Raw genomic sequence first — 14,962 nt, forward strand, 5'->3', positions numbered from 1 at the left:
CCCAATATGTGCTCAAGGGTTGCCTCTGTGGTCCTCGGGGAATCATGGAGTTTGTTCCTGGGATCGGATCCCAGCTTCCTACATGCAAAGGTTCTCTCAGGCCTTTGTGCTATTTCTCTGGTCCTACATGCAAAATTTTTTGTATGTAAAATAAAAACTGATTTTATTTTTATTTTTGATTTGGGGGCCACACCTGGTGGTGCTCAGGGCTGACTTCTGGCTCTGCACTCAGGAATCCTTTCTGGCAGTGCTCAGGGTGCCATATGGGATGCCGGGGATTGAACCCGGATTGGTCCCATGCAAGCCAAGTGCCCTGGCTACTATAATATCACTGTAGCCCCCAGATACAGAATTTTAACAGAAGATTTTGATAATAATTACTATTAAAAGTCAATACTTTTGTTGGGGTGTGTATGTGTTTGTGTATTTGTGTGGTGGGTGGGGAGTACATTTTGGTGGAGAATATGGTGCTGGAGCATTGTATGCATGAAACCCTGTCATTAACAGTATTATAAATCACAGTACCCAAATGAAACATTTCTCAAAGTTAACACTTTAGAAACTTTATTTAGAATATTTAAGAAAGAACTTGGGGCGGGAGTGATAGTACAATGGCTAGGACTTTTGCCTTGCATACAGCTGACCCAAATTCGGTCCCTGGAATTCCATTTGTTCCTGTGAACACCTCTAGGAGTAATTCCTGATTGCAGAGCCAGGAGTAACCCCTGAGGATCGCTGGATATGACCCAAAAAAATCAAAAAAGGAGGGGGGAGGAAGAACTGATTTTGAATATCAAAAACTTGTTACTTGGAATACAGGATTTTCCCTAAGGTTTGACATTTAAATTAATTGTTGAAATGTTTGCTTGCACTTGTTTTGAATTTCTGTTTCATTTAGGTTCAGTTTGATCGTTATTTATCTGCCCCGGACAACCTGTTAATGCCACAGTTGAACTTTCTTCTAAGTGCCACTGTAAAGTAAGTGTTTTGGTCTCAATCAGTTGATGAAGATTCACATTTTTAAATATAAAGCATGTTTCTTAGGAGAAATATTATTTGCAACAGTATATTTAATGTATCTTAAGATTTTTTGTAAGAAAAATTGTGACTATATATGGTGGTAGGTGTCAAGTAAATTTATTGTGGTGGTTATTTCTCAGTATATGCAAATATAAAATCCTTGTTGTAATATCTGAAACTGATGTTAAGCTTCAATTATGTTTAAAAAGAGTAGCTAAGTACTGAAACAAGAAAGAAAATAAGGTGCTTGCCATGGAGATATTTATGTTCTTACGTTTTTGCTTAAAGTTGCTCAGCAGTCTGACCTGAGCTTGTCTACACCTGTAACTTGCACACTTATAGTTCCCATGTCTTTAATTGTTAAGTGAGTCTTCATTCATACAATTGAAATTCTGTAACCATTAATATCAAATTGCCTGATATTAGAAAACGTCATAATGCCACCGAGAATACGATAGAACAATATATTCATATATATGTTCATGCTTAATGTAGGTGGTTACTTTATAAGTTATTTGGGGCCTACACAGTTTTTACAGACATAAAATTTTCAGTATTAGGCATTTACCAAAAATGTTTTTAGCACAGGAAACTATACATTAAAATTTCAGAACATTACAGTTATAAAAATGTTTACAAATTAAAATTATCTATAAACAGATTAGACAACATCTGTGATTTTTCTTTACTTTCTATATACCAGATATGCCAAGTACTTTCTGCATTACAGACACCAAAGATCAAGATTCAAAAGATAATCAAAAGATGCTGTACTGACTTCATGAACATTATAGTCTGATAGATCAACTAGGCATATAAATTACAGTGTAAATTAAGAAGTACAGGGAGAATGGAATTGTAAGACTTGAAGTTCTTCAAATGTCTGAATGGCGATGGTGTTGCAGAGGTGCTGTGAGGTGTGTCCGTCTGGGGTAAGGTCTGCAGTATGTCCTTAGAGCAAGGAAGGCAGCCTTGGGCTCAATACGTGAAAATTCTCTTCTAACTAGAATTGGCTAGAAATATTATGAACCATCTTTCTCCCAGACATAGGTCAAGGGGTCCTGAAAGATAACTGGCTAGATCCCAAAGACCTGAGAGGTTATAAAAGAGGAAACTCCAATATGCCATGAATCTGATAATTTATGTGTTTTTTAAATTAACTTTTTATCAGAATGCTTGCATGTAATTGTTATAGATTTAATCATGTTTTAGTATATAGTGTAGTATATACTAAATACTGTCATTTAATATTCAGTATGCCCCGTTGGCAGGCTTTAACAAATTGATTTCATATTACTTGCTTCAACAAAACATAGAGAAATGGCAAGTGGAATTATCAGAAGATCAGTCAACAAAAGTCAATTTGTAGTGATTAATTGCTATATGACTTAACTTTTGCAAATACAGAAATTGAAATCATTTAATACAAATAGTACACTGTGTATTCATTTACAAAACTCAGTTTTCAACTCTGGCAACTAAATTTTGTTTCCTTTATTTCCCTTTTTAAATTAATTTTTCTCTTTAACAAACTTACTTGAACACCGTAATTTTCAGAGTTGTTCATAATAGTTGTTTAGAGCATTCAGTATTTCAACACCAGTCCTGCCACCAATGGGACCTTCCCTCCACCATTGTCCCCAGTGCCCCCCACCCCCCAAGCCTTTCCCCTTAGCAAGCACAAGATCATTTCTTTTATATTGCTTGTTAATAACTAAATGGCGAATGAAATTATCAAAATATCAAAGAAGTTAAAGTGTACATTTTTAAGTAAAAATACTCTAACGTGAGCACATTTTCTGTCCCAAGTTTTCTCTATTTATATTTTATTTAAAATATCACTTATGGGACTGGAAAGATGTAACAGTGGGTAAGATGCTTGCTGTGCATATGGCTTGCAGGTTCTGTCGTAGAGCAGGTAAGCCTTACAGCTTGCACCTGACCAACCTGAGTTCGATCCCCTGCTCTCCATATGGTCCTCTGATCCTGCTAGGAGTGATCCTTGAGCACAGAGCTGGGAGGAAACCCTGAGCACCACCAGATGTGGCTCACAAACAAACAAACAAACAAAAATAACAAAATATCAACTACATGATAGTGATAGAGCCCATTCTGTCTCTCTGTGAGGCCCTGTGTCAGGTCCCTGGATTGCGAAAGGTGGGGGAGTCAGCTGTACCTTTGAGAAAGGATTAAGAAATAATACACATTTCAAATATCCATTTGGTTTTGTTATAATTCTGTTGTACTGTTGTTTTATCTTTTTTAGTTGCAATACCTTTGGGATGCATGTCATTCTTTTTTTTTCTTATTTGATGGTCTTTCAAAAGAAATATTTGATAAAGTTCATAGTCTTAAAATAAACCATTGAATAATTTAAGTAGCCGGAAAGCAAATTTGTATAGTGAATAAAGGAAAGCATAGAAAAGAAATGGCATTCAAATTGTTTCCTTCCTTCCTTAGAATGATTTAGAAGAGTATTGTTTTTTATTCAGTGTCAAACTACAGCATTCATCTTATAATTGTATATGAATGGAGTTTGGACCACAGAAATTATAATTACGTGTTTGTAAAATTTACTCAACTTTCAAAAAATGGAATCAGAATTGCTTCCATAAATAATTAAAAAAATAGAATATAAATCTTTTTGAATGTGTGCACATACAGAAAGGAGGGTATGATTTGAGAACTTATTTTGTTTTGTTTTCTTTTGGGGTCACCCCACCCAGCTCTGCTCAGGATCTTCTGACTCTGTATTAGGGAACATTCCTAGCGGAGTCAGAGGGCATATAGGGTGACAGGATAGAATCGGCCTGCATGCACCCTACTCTGTGCACTATTTCCCCAGATTCTGATGTTAGAACTTTTAATTAGAAATCTTCCTCTATCACACGTACTAGAAATTTAAAAAAAAATAGCTCCTCTCAAGGTACAGGCTTTATTTCTTTTTTATTGAATCACTGTGATATAGACCCTTACAGAGCTGTTCATAATTGTATTTCAGTCACACAGTACTCCAACTCCCATCCCTCCACCAGTGTACATTTCCAGCACCAGTGTCCCCAGGTTCCCTCCCATCACCCCACCCCCACCCCCCACCTGCTGCCTGCCTCTTCTCTCTCTCTCTCTCTCTCTCTCTCCCTCTCTCTCTCTCTCTCTCTTCCTCTCTTTCTCTCTCTCTCTTCCCCCTCTCATATTTTAGTTTGTAATATTAATAGTGAAAGGTTATCAAGAATATCCCTTTACCTACATTTAACCCTCAGATCTTGTCTAGCAGGATCATTCCCAGCTACTGTTGTCATAACGCTCTCTTCTCTGTCTTACCTACCCTCAGCTCCACACACACTTGTGTTAAGTTCCAACCATGACCGGTCCTCCTAACCCGTTTTATCTGGCCATGATATTAGTCTTCTAATATATATATATATATATATATATATATACATATATATATATATATATATATATATATACCACAAACAAATGGCATCATTCTCTTATCTGTCCTTTTCCTTCTAACTCATTTCACTCAGCATGATACTCTCCATGTCCATCCATTTATAGGCAAATTTTATGACTTCGTTTTTCTTGATAGCTGCATAGTATTCCATTGTGTAGATGTGCCAGTTTCTTTATCCCTTCGTCTGTTCTTGGGCACTTAGGTTGTTTCCAAATTCTGGGTATGGTGAATATTGCTGCAGTGAACATAGGAGTGCAGATGGGGTTTCTGCTGTTTTTGGGCCCTCCAGGATATATTCCCAGGAGTGGTATTGCCGAGTCAAATGGGAGCTTAATTTCTAGTTTTTTGAGAAATGTCCATATTGTTTTCCAAAAAGGGTGGACCATTCAGCATTCCCACTAACAGTGAAGGAGAGTCCCTTTCTCCCCACATCCACGCCAACACTGGTTGCTTTTGTTCTTTTGGATGTGGGCCAGTCTCTGTAGTGTGAGATCATAGTTGTTTTGATCTGTATCTCTCTGATGATTAGTGATGAAGAGCATTTTTTCATGTGTCTTTTGGCTATTCAGATTTCTTCTTTGAGAAAGTTTCTGTTCATTTTATTGCCCCATTTTTTTATGGGATTGGATTTTTTTTTTTTTTTTTGTAGATTTCAACCAGTGCCTTATAGATTTCAACCAGTGCCTTGGACAGTTATATCCTTGATGTTAACCTTTTATCAGAAGGGTATTGGGTGAATGTACTTTCCCATTTTGTATGCTGTCTTTGTGTCCTAGTCAGCTTTCTTTTGAGGCGCAGAAGCCTCTTAGTTTAAGATAGTTCCATTTGTTTATCTTTGCTTCCACTTGCCTGGTCAGTGACTTTTATCTTTGAAAATACTTTTATCTTCAGTATCGAGGAGGGTTTTGCCGACCTTTTCTTCAGTATACCTACCTTATGGAGTCTGGTCTGATGTTGAGGTCTTAATCCATTTTGACTTGACTTTTGTGCATGGTATTAGGTAGAGGTTTGAGACCTTTTTTGATTTTTTTTTGTTTTTAATCTTGTAAATCTATCTAAAGGTGATAGGGCAGTGTTGAAGTCTCCAGCTACTATTGTGTTGTTGGCAATGTCCTTGTTAAAATCTGTTAGCAATTGTTTTAAGTATTTAGTTGGTTCCTTACTAGGTACGTACACGTTTAGGAGTGTGATTTCCTCCTGCTGTACATATCCCTTGACTAGTAAAAATTGGCCTTCGCTGTCCGTTCTAATCTTTTTCAACCTGAAATCTGTGTTGTCGCATACCAGTATGGCTACCCCAGCTTTTTTGAGGGAGTTGTTTGCTTGCAGGATTGTTTTCCATCCTTTGACTTTAAGTTTGTGTTTTTTCTGACTGATCAGATGTGTTTCTTGTAGGCAGAAGAATGTTGGGTTCAATTTCCGAATCCATTTTACCACTGTGTATCTCTTAATTAGTGCATTTAGACCATTGACATTGAGAGAGATTATTGTCATGGGATTTTGCGCCATCTTTCTGTAAGGGTTTGTTGTGCTTGTAGGAGGTATTCTTGTCTTACAATAGCCCATTTGGCCCTTCTTTTAGGTTTGGTTTTGAGTCTATGAAATTCCTGAGGTGTTGTTTATCCACAAAGTAGTGTATCATTCCTTCAAGTTTGAATGAGAGTTTAGCCGGATAAAGTATTCTTGGTGAGGGGTTCATTTCATTGAGATTTTTTACTGTATTCCCCCATTGTCTTCGGGCTTGGACAGTTTCTTCTCATAGGTCTGCTGTAAATCTAAGGGATGCTCCTTTGTATGTGATTTCCTTCTTTGACCTTGCTGCTTGCAGTATTGTGTCTCTATCTGTAGCATCCATCATTCTGACTATACTATGTCTTTGAGTCTTTTTACTAGGGTCTCTTTTAACTGGCACTCTTCAGGCTCCTTAGATCTGGATGCCTGCATTATCCAGCTCTGGGAACTTTTCAGCAGTGATATTTTTAACTGTGGTTTTTTTCATTTGGGTTTCTCCCTGTCTTTCTGGTACTCTGATGATTCTAATATTGTTCCTCTTGAAATCATCCTCAGATCTCTTATTTGCCTAATTGCTATTTTGAGGTCTTTTCCTATTGTTTATTGTTGCCGGTAAGCTTCCTGCAGCTTATCTTCAAGCTCACTGATTCTGTCTTCAGCTATGACCATTCTACTATTGAGGGCACCCATTGAGTTTTTAATTTCATCTACAGAATCCTTGATTCGTGACACTTCATTTTGTAGCTTTTTTATTTCTGCTCTCATTTCTTCCTTTGTTTTCTCAGCTGTCCATTCCATTGTTTCTTTCATGTCCTCTAATTTCCTGGATGTCTGTTGAGCCATTTCTTTGAGTTCATTGAACATCTTCAATATTTCATTTCTGAATTCTTTATCAGAGAGATCATATTTGTGGGTAATGCTTGTTGAGCCGCCTGGACCCTTTTCATCATCATCTCCTTGTGGTGGGGACTTTCATTGTTCTTCATGTTTTTGTAGTAGTGTGGTGGTGGGACCTTCCAGTTCACTATCAGTATTACTCTCTTCCTCTCAGGTGCTCCTCAGCGGCTTAGGTGCGGTCTCTAATGAAGTTTTGGAGGATGTATTCTTTTATATTGGACTTGTAGAGCTTCTAATGATGCCAGTATGATGGTGCAGTTAGAATATGCTACTGGACTACTGTCTTAACGTGTTTGAGATGGCCAGGATAATCTCCACAGAACTAGGTGATGGAGATGAAGATGTTATTTCTGAGTGCCAGGAAAGGGGAAAATAACCGCAGCCTTTAATAACTGGCAAAGTAATTGGCGGCCACCTGCCCCCAAATAGGCCATGTCCACTGCTGTGGAGGCCTCACCCACTGCCGCGATGTGGGTGGGGTGCTAGGTGGCGGGGGCAGAAACCTGGGAGAGGGAGAAAATGGGAGCAGCGTTGGAGGGTGGCTCAGGGGCAGATGATGTGGTGCTCGGGGAGGTGGAGTAGGAGCTATTCTTTAAAGTAAATAGAATAATGTTCTTCTCTTTGCTGTTTTCTTTTAAGCAACCTATATTAATAGTCAGAAATAATAGTCTAAACAAAACAAAGTAAGTTAGGGGCTGAGGAGATAGGAAAGGACAAAGCCTGGAAACGGGTGAGCTGAAAATAACTCGTGCTTGCTCAGTGCCTTACCAACTTCAGAAAGTCCAAGCCTTAAAAATTGGGTTAATGTCCTGCAACACATGCCACTTTAAAACACACCAGTGAAGCCTAAGAACAGATGTCTAAAGGAACACACTGATTTTTAACTAAATCTGTTCTCTTCCAGTATAGATTTCAGCACTGTAAAGAATGACAACAAATACGATCAGTGATGGTATTTATAATGTCAGGCATACGCTCAGAAATTACTTAGATGAAACATGAGAAAAATATGAAGCAAAACTTAAAAAACAAGAACAGGAAAAAATTATCTTCTAAAACAGATTCACAGTTGAGAGTTATACTTAACACTGTTTCATATATCATAAATCTCACAATTGTCGGCGTTTATAAAACTATATGATAAGGGTTTTAAAACAGCTACTTACAATGTGCTCAGTGGCTTTAAAGGAAACATCATTGCTTAAAAATCAAGAAAAATATATGGAAACTTATAAAATAGACATCATAAGCCTCAAAAAGTAGATTATCTAAAACAAAAATATGTATTTGATAGTCTTAAACCACCAATTAAGTGGATGTTCAGGGAAGATCAGTTGATTTGGAGAGGATCAGTGAAATCATCCAAGCTGAAGCACAGCAATTTTTAAAAAATGAAGGCTGGGAAAAATGATAAAGAGAGTAAAGTGTGAGAGTAATAGTAAATAATCTAAAGTTGGAATAATTCAAATGTCAGAGATTGTAACAGAAAATAACAAAATTTGGAGACATAAATATCTTTCCAAATTTGGTGGAAAACAGCATTTCATCAATCCAGGAAATTAAGTAAATGATTGAGAAAACCATACCATGATCAAATTATTGAAAACTATGATAAATAAAAAAATCTTAAAAGCAACCGGAGGAAATAAAGATCTGTTATTTTCAGGGAACATAACAGTAATAAGTATGATTAGAACAGTGCAAACTAAAAGATCACAAATGTTTAACTGAATGGAAAAGCAGTGTCAGCATCAAAGGTATTTTTTAGATTATGCATATATTTTTGAGGTAAGCCAAAATTAGAAAGGATTTATCATTAGTAAATATAACTCTGGGCTGGAGTGATAGCACAGTGGTAGGGCATTTGCCTTGCATGCAGCCTACCCAGTTTCCATTCCTCCGCCCCTTGCAGAAAGCCCGGCAAGCTACCGAGAGTATCTCATCCCCACAGCAGAGCCTGGCAAGCTACCCGTGGCGTATTCAATATGCCAAAAACAGTAACAACAAGTCTCACAATGGAGACGTTACTCGTACCCGCTCGAGCAAATTGATGAGCAATGGGATGACAGTGACAGTGACAGTGAAATATAGCTTTGCAATGAATAATAAAGGAAAACCTTCGGGCTGAAGGGAAATGATACCAGAAGAAAACTCAGCCTACAGAGATACTGAAGGTAGTTGATCATTAAAAATATATACAATGAATTGTGAAAAAGTTGATGTGCAATATAAAATTATAGCATCATTAGCAAAGAGGTAGAATGAGAGGGAAGTAGAAATATACTTCTGTCGTATTGTAACATTATTAACCAGGAAGTATGTAATATTGTTTGAAAACCTTGTATAAATGCAAGGCTTATAATATTGTTTGAATACCTTCCACCAAAGCAATAAAAAAAATTATCTGACACAAAAGTAGATAAAACAGAATTGTTTGGGAAACTATAAATAAATGAGACAAAGATAAAAACAGAATGATAGATTGGAACTCTGCTTTTTAAGCATCTGTTAAATATAAAGAACAGCATGTGCCAGTTAAAAGATAGAAACCGTGGTTTGCTGTTTATTAGAAATCCATTTAGGGGGCTGGAGAGATAGTACGGGAGGTAGGTCACGTTCATGCAAGTGGTTTGATTCCCCTGCACCCCATGCGGCTTCCCCTCCAAGCCCCTCTGGGAGTGATCCCTGAGTGCAGAGCCAGGAGTATGCCCTGAGCACTCTGGGTGTACCTCCAAACCACTCCCCCAGAAGAAATCTATTCCACTGTTAAGAGAGTTTCAAAGAATGGTTAAAGGGAAACTATGCAAATAACTACGAATAAAGTGACAATATTAATATCAGGAAAAATCAGATGCGGGACAGGTAATATCAAATAAAGGTTAAAGGAATATTGCTCGCCAGTAGTAGGATCAAGCCATGAAACTGTGGTAGTGAACATTTTCTTCCGATAGCAGATTTAAAAAAGCATGAGGTTCGTGTAGGAAATTGAAAAACTGGATACGCTGACAGTTATAGTTTGATGTCCCAGTTCTCTCCTCAGTAATTATAGTACATAGTACCTGGAAAACTGTTATGGTGTAAATGAGCTAAATAACTAACGACCAGATATAGAGAATCCCATATACAGTTGCAGAAAACATTTTTTTTAGAGAAATAATATAGACAAGCTAAAATTAAAATGAGCAAAAATGAAATAAAAATAGACTAGTAAATTTTCCCAACTTTGAATAAGACAAAAAATACTTATTATATCTATTTATTTTGATTTTAAATTTTTAATAATCACTTTCTTTTATATAATTTACCATATGTATTATTGCATTTATTTCTAGGAAACTATTCTCTTACTATCTTTTGTTTTCCATGCATGTTCTAACTTGATATCACTGATATATAGGAAAAGTACTAGGTACTTATGTTAATGTTGAAAATAATGAAACCTTAGATCTGTTATTTTATAAAATGTTTTGTTTTTGATACACACACCAAAATCTATCAATTTTATTTTTTTTCCACATTTCTAACATTGCCAGGAGCTCCAAAGTAAATATGAGTGAAATGATTGTGGAAAATGCTTCGGATGTTTCTTCCTGAGTTCATTCTTATTTTGATTGTCCAGTATAATCACATATGGTATTCATTTCAAATTGGTTATGTCATGTAGAAATTTGTAAAGGCAGCATAACTTCAAATTTCCCTTGAACCAGTTTATTTGGTATTTATGTAAAAAAGTCTGTGCAGCAGTTTTGAGTCACTTTTGAACAGCTCTAGAGTCAAGGATTATCCTATTAACCTCTAAATTGTTCCTTGTTTTCACCCTTGACCTCTGCCCTGACCCCTGAAATTCTAAATTAACTGCTCAACCAGATTCTGTAGTCTCCCCAATTAATCTGTAAATTTGCATCTCTTTTTGCATTCCTTAGAAAGGTTAAATAACTGAACCAAAGTCAAGCACTTTAGTAAGCCAAGATTTAAAGCCAGTATTTTAGATTCCACAGCCTAGATTCCTGCACTGTACTGCTATTAACTCTTTGTTTAGATTAGATTTTTTTATTATTAAGAGAAGTTTCCAAATTTTTTCTATGATAAACTTTTGTAAGGTGAATGTCTTGGCTTCACAAGCTCCACATGGGCCCTGGTGTCATGTAAATTGCTTTAATTTTACTCTTAGAGTGACAGAAAGTGGACCCTGATGAAAAGTTGTCTGGACGCATTGTGACATCTTTGATGTCTCTATTGCAGTCTGGAAAGATAAAAAATGGATGTGCTGTAACCTATCTATTATTCATAAGTGTATCATCATCTCTTTAGTTTTTCAGGCTTAAACCATGAACGTCTTTTCTCTTAGGGTGCATTTGAATGATTGCACTCTACACTGGGATGCTGTAATAAAGCCCAATTTTTGTGATCACAGAACCTTAGTGTTGAAAAAAAAGCTATTTTTAGAAGTGCCAGGTTTATGGTAATGATAAAAGTTGTGTCATGTTGTTATGGCAACTAAAATTCTAAAGTACTGATTAATGACAAGCTCACTGATTCTGGAAATAAGTAGTTCATTTCTCACTACTTTAAATAATTATGTGAAATACTTAATTTCAGTGAATAAATATTAAAACGAGAAAGTTATCTCTGTGCAGATTTATGTTAGTATTTCTGAGTTTCATACTAGGTTTGTTACCATTGTGACATTTGTAACTGGAACGATTGGATTTCTCAATGTATTCTGGTAAAGAAGTAACTGAAAATGTTGCCCTTTGTAAAATTGCATGAAATGCTCATCTTCCTTTTTTTATTCTTGTCATAAATTAACTATGATTTTTTTAAAAATTATTTCTTAACTGTGGTAACTGGTATAGAAAATAGCTTCTAAGTGAAACACTTTGCATGACTTAGAAATAAGACAGCTAGTTTGGAGTTCCCGGGTGCAAGCTACCCGTGGCGTATTCAATATGCCATAAACAGTAGCGAGTCTCACAATAGAGATGTTACTGGTCCCACTCGAGCAAATCGATGAACAACGGGACAACAGTGCTACAGTGCTACAGTGTGGAGTTCATGCCCAATTCAATCAGCTTAATCAGTGGTTGAATAAACAGTACTACTACATTATTAAAAGAGAGAGAGAGAGAGAGAGAGAGAGAGAGAGAGAGAGAGAGAGAGAGAGAGAGAGAGAGAGAGAGAGCAAGCTAGAACCTGGGGAGAACAGAATATCCTTTCAGTGCCATACGAAAGCATTGTGAACAGGCCTATCAAGAATCCATTAATTAATTATTAAGAGTGCCGTTGTTTCTCTGTTTACTGTTGATTACAGGTCCCATGACCTCTTCTTCCTCCAGTTTTTCTTACTTCAAAAGACATATCCCAGTTTTGTATCTAACCTGTTCTCATTATCCCTTTCAAATTCCTGTAAGTGTCCAGTTCCTCATAATCCACCAGGAATCAGAATTAACATCTGAGGAGTTTCCTCAATAAATTATTAAAATTTTAAGTATTCTTTCATTTTTTATATTTATGCTTTAATTTTTCGAAAATTTTTTGAAAAAAATTTTGAATATGTACTAGGAAGATTATTAAATAGATGGGGGCTTTACAGAGATTTAAAAATTACAAGGTAGCAAAGAGACCAAGAAATTAAATGTTCTAAATATATAGATGATCAAAGCTTATAGTAACATGCTTTTCCTTTTGAACTGGCCTTTGCAATCATTCTTTTGCTCACTGAAGAGCAAGACTTTTAGAATTTACCCTACAGAAACAGTTCTAAACATAACTATAATCATAGCTATAGTAATCGAAGTACAGTGCCTGAGAAAGGCAGAAAGGAATGCCCATTCCAGAAGGATTCACTACTGAGGAAACAATAACTGCTTTTCTCTTACTGCGTACAGGGTGGTCAGTAGAAAGAGACAAAGATATTCTGGGCTTTCAGAAGCATACACTTACATCAGAATAACTTGCTGGTAATTTTGGAGTTAGATTTACAATACCTGGAACTTTTCCATTTCTAACATGGATTATGTGTCACTATGATGATACATAATTGCAACTTTGTCTTTCATGAAAATAACTTGGCCCAAGACCCCAAGCAGGTGACAGATATATGAACAGGTTCATGGGAGTAGTTTGTAAGTTAAAGAGTATATTTCCATAGTAATGAACACTACAAAATAAAAGAGCAAAAATGGAAAGAATGTAAAATGGAAAGACAAAATAATTTTAGCACTTTAGAAATATGACCTATTTACAACTATTATTAATGTGTCTATAATAAATCATTATTTAGGGAAAACCCATCCCTAACAGGAACATGTATATATGTATATGTAAGTGATGGGCACATAGAGATATTTTTAATAGTAGTTTGTTAAAATAATCTTAATTCTAAGTAGAATGGCATCAAATCTGAGAATATGTTGTAGAGACTGACATTTCAAAATTTTGTTCAACCATGGTAAATTTAGTCTTGGATAGGTTAAATTCCTTCGTCTCTCTCGGAGAGCCCGGCAAGCTACTGAGAGTATAGTAGTTTGGGAGAGTATAGGCTGAGCCTGGCAAGCTACCCGTGGTGTATTTGATATGCCAAAAACAATAACAACAAGTCTCACAATGGAGACGTTACTGGTGCCCGCTCCAGCAAATCGATGAACAGCGGGATGATAGTGATACAGTGCTATATAGAGAATATTTCTATTATTTCTGTTATTTATTTCTGATTATCTGGGAGGTTTGGTTATTCATGTAGGAAATAAAGGTGAAAAGCCAATAATTGTAAATTATCTTGAGATTTGAAGTATTGATAAATTTCAATCATTGCAAGTATCTCTAAGGTGCATGTGTTATATCATTCATGTTTGCAAACTCAAAACATTGATGGTCAGTCACAGTTTCTGTGTCTTGCTTGGCAATTCACTGTCTCTTAGGCCTTCTTCTAGTCCTAAAGATGTAATGCATAACAAGCACTCCCACCCCACTTGGAATTTATATACTAATAGGGAAGAATTGATTAAGTAATAACTAGAGATATATTTTATTTCAAAACCAAAGTGAGTCATTGGTATAACTGACAGAGTTGCTTTAAAAAAAAAAATGTAAACCACCTGAAAAGGAAATGGGTCGGTGCAAACAAGCTCTCTTATAATCCATAGTAAATATTTTAATTTCAGATTATGTGCTCACGTTTTGTTTTCTCATCAACAGGGACCAGATCATAAAGCAGTCTACAGAATTAGTCTGCCGAGCCTATGACGAAGTGCATGCAGCTGTCATGAATCCTGCTAACGCATACAAAGACCCAGAGAACATTCTGCATCGGTCACCTCAGCAGGTGCGGGCGCTTCTCTCCTGATGGCCTCATCTTCGTGTGTGAACAGAAGGGCCTTTCTCAAGCACCGAAGGATTTTTGTTTGTGGGATAGGGGTGCGGTGGGATAAGTCTATTAATCTTTACTTTGAAAATTTATGGCTATGATTTTTTCATCATAGGCTATATAGGTTTAATAACTTCATTGGTATAGTAATATGGAATGAATACTTGTTGAAGTGAAATAGTTTATACCCGTTCTCTTGAGTAGAGATATTGTCACTTCTCCATTTGTTTTAACAAGAATAGGCCTTATGTAATTATACTTTTAAAGCTTGCCTAAATTTAATAATGAATATTTGGATACAACTTAATAAATATGTCTTTACCTAAAAATCCATTTGTCTTCAATTGTTATTAATGTGAGTGGGCACACTTAAATTGAGATCAGAAATACACATCAGCAAAGATGGGGAAAGACAAAGAAAGAGAATTAATTTGAGTAGGATACCGGACTGGATCAGAGCGGGTAGGGCGTTTGCCTTGCATGAGGCCGACCTAGGTTCGATTCCTCCATCCCTCTCGGAGAGCCCAGCAAGCTACCAGGAGTATCCTGCCCGCACAGTAGAGCCTGGAAAGCTACCCGTGGCGTATTCAATATGCCAAAAACAGTAACAACAAGTCTCACAATGGAGACGACACTGGTGCCCACTCGAGCAAATTGATGAACAATGGGATGACAGTGCTACAGTGCAATGCAGGATGAATACCATTCTG

The 14,962-nt window shown here is 36.5% G+C and overlaps 1 protein-coding gene across 1 annotated transcript in view; it reads left to right on the forward strand.

Moving 5' to 3' along the window:
- COG6 (component of oligomeric golgi complex 6) overlaps window positions 1-14,617 on the forward strand; it is a 72,015-nt gene extending 57,398 nt beyond the window's left edge. Inside the window, exons 18-19 of the mRNA XM_004619549.2 lie at window positions 899-978; window positions 14,084-14,617. Of these exons, the coding sequence (XP_004619606.1) occupies window positions 899-978; window positions 14,084-14,231 (228 nt within the window). The 3' untranslated portion in view covers window positions 14,232-14,617. The remainder of the gene's footprint in view (window positions 1-898; window positions 979-14,083) is intronic.
- Window positions 14,618-14,962: the final 345 nt, after the last annotated feature.

The sequence above is a fragment of the Sorex araneus genome, chromosome 1, assembly GCF_027595985.1.
Source record: "Sorex araneus isolate mSorAra2 chromosome 1, mSorAra2.pri, whole genome shotgun sequence".
In the NCBI taxonomy this organism is placed as follows: Eukaryota; Metazoa; Chordata; class Mammalia; order Eulipotyphla; family Soricidae; genus Sorex; species Sorex araneus.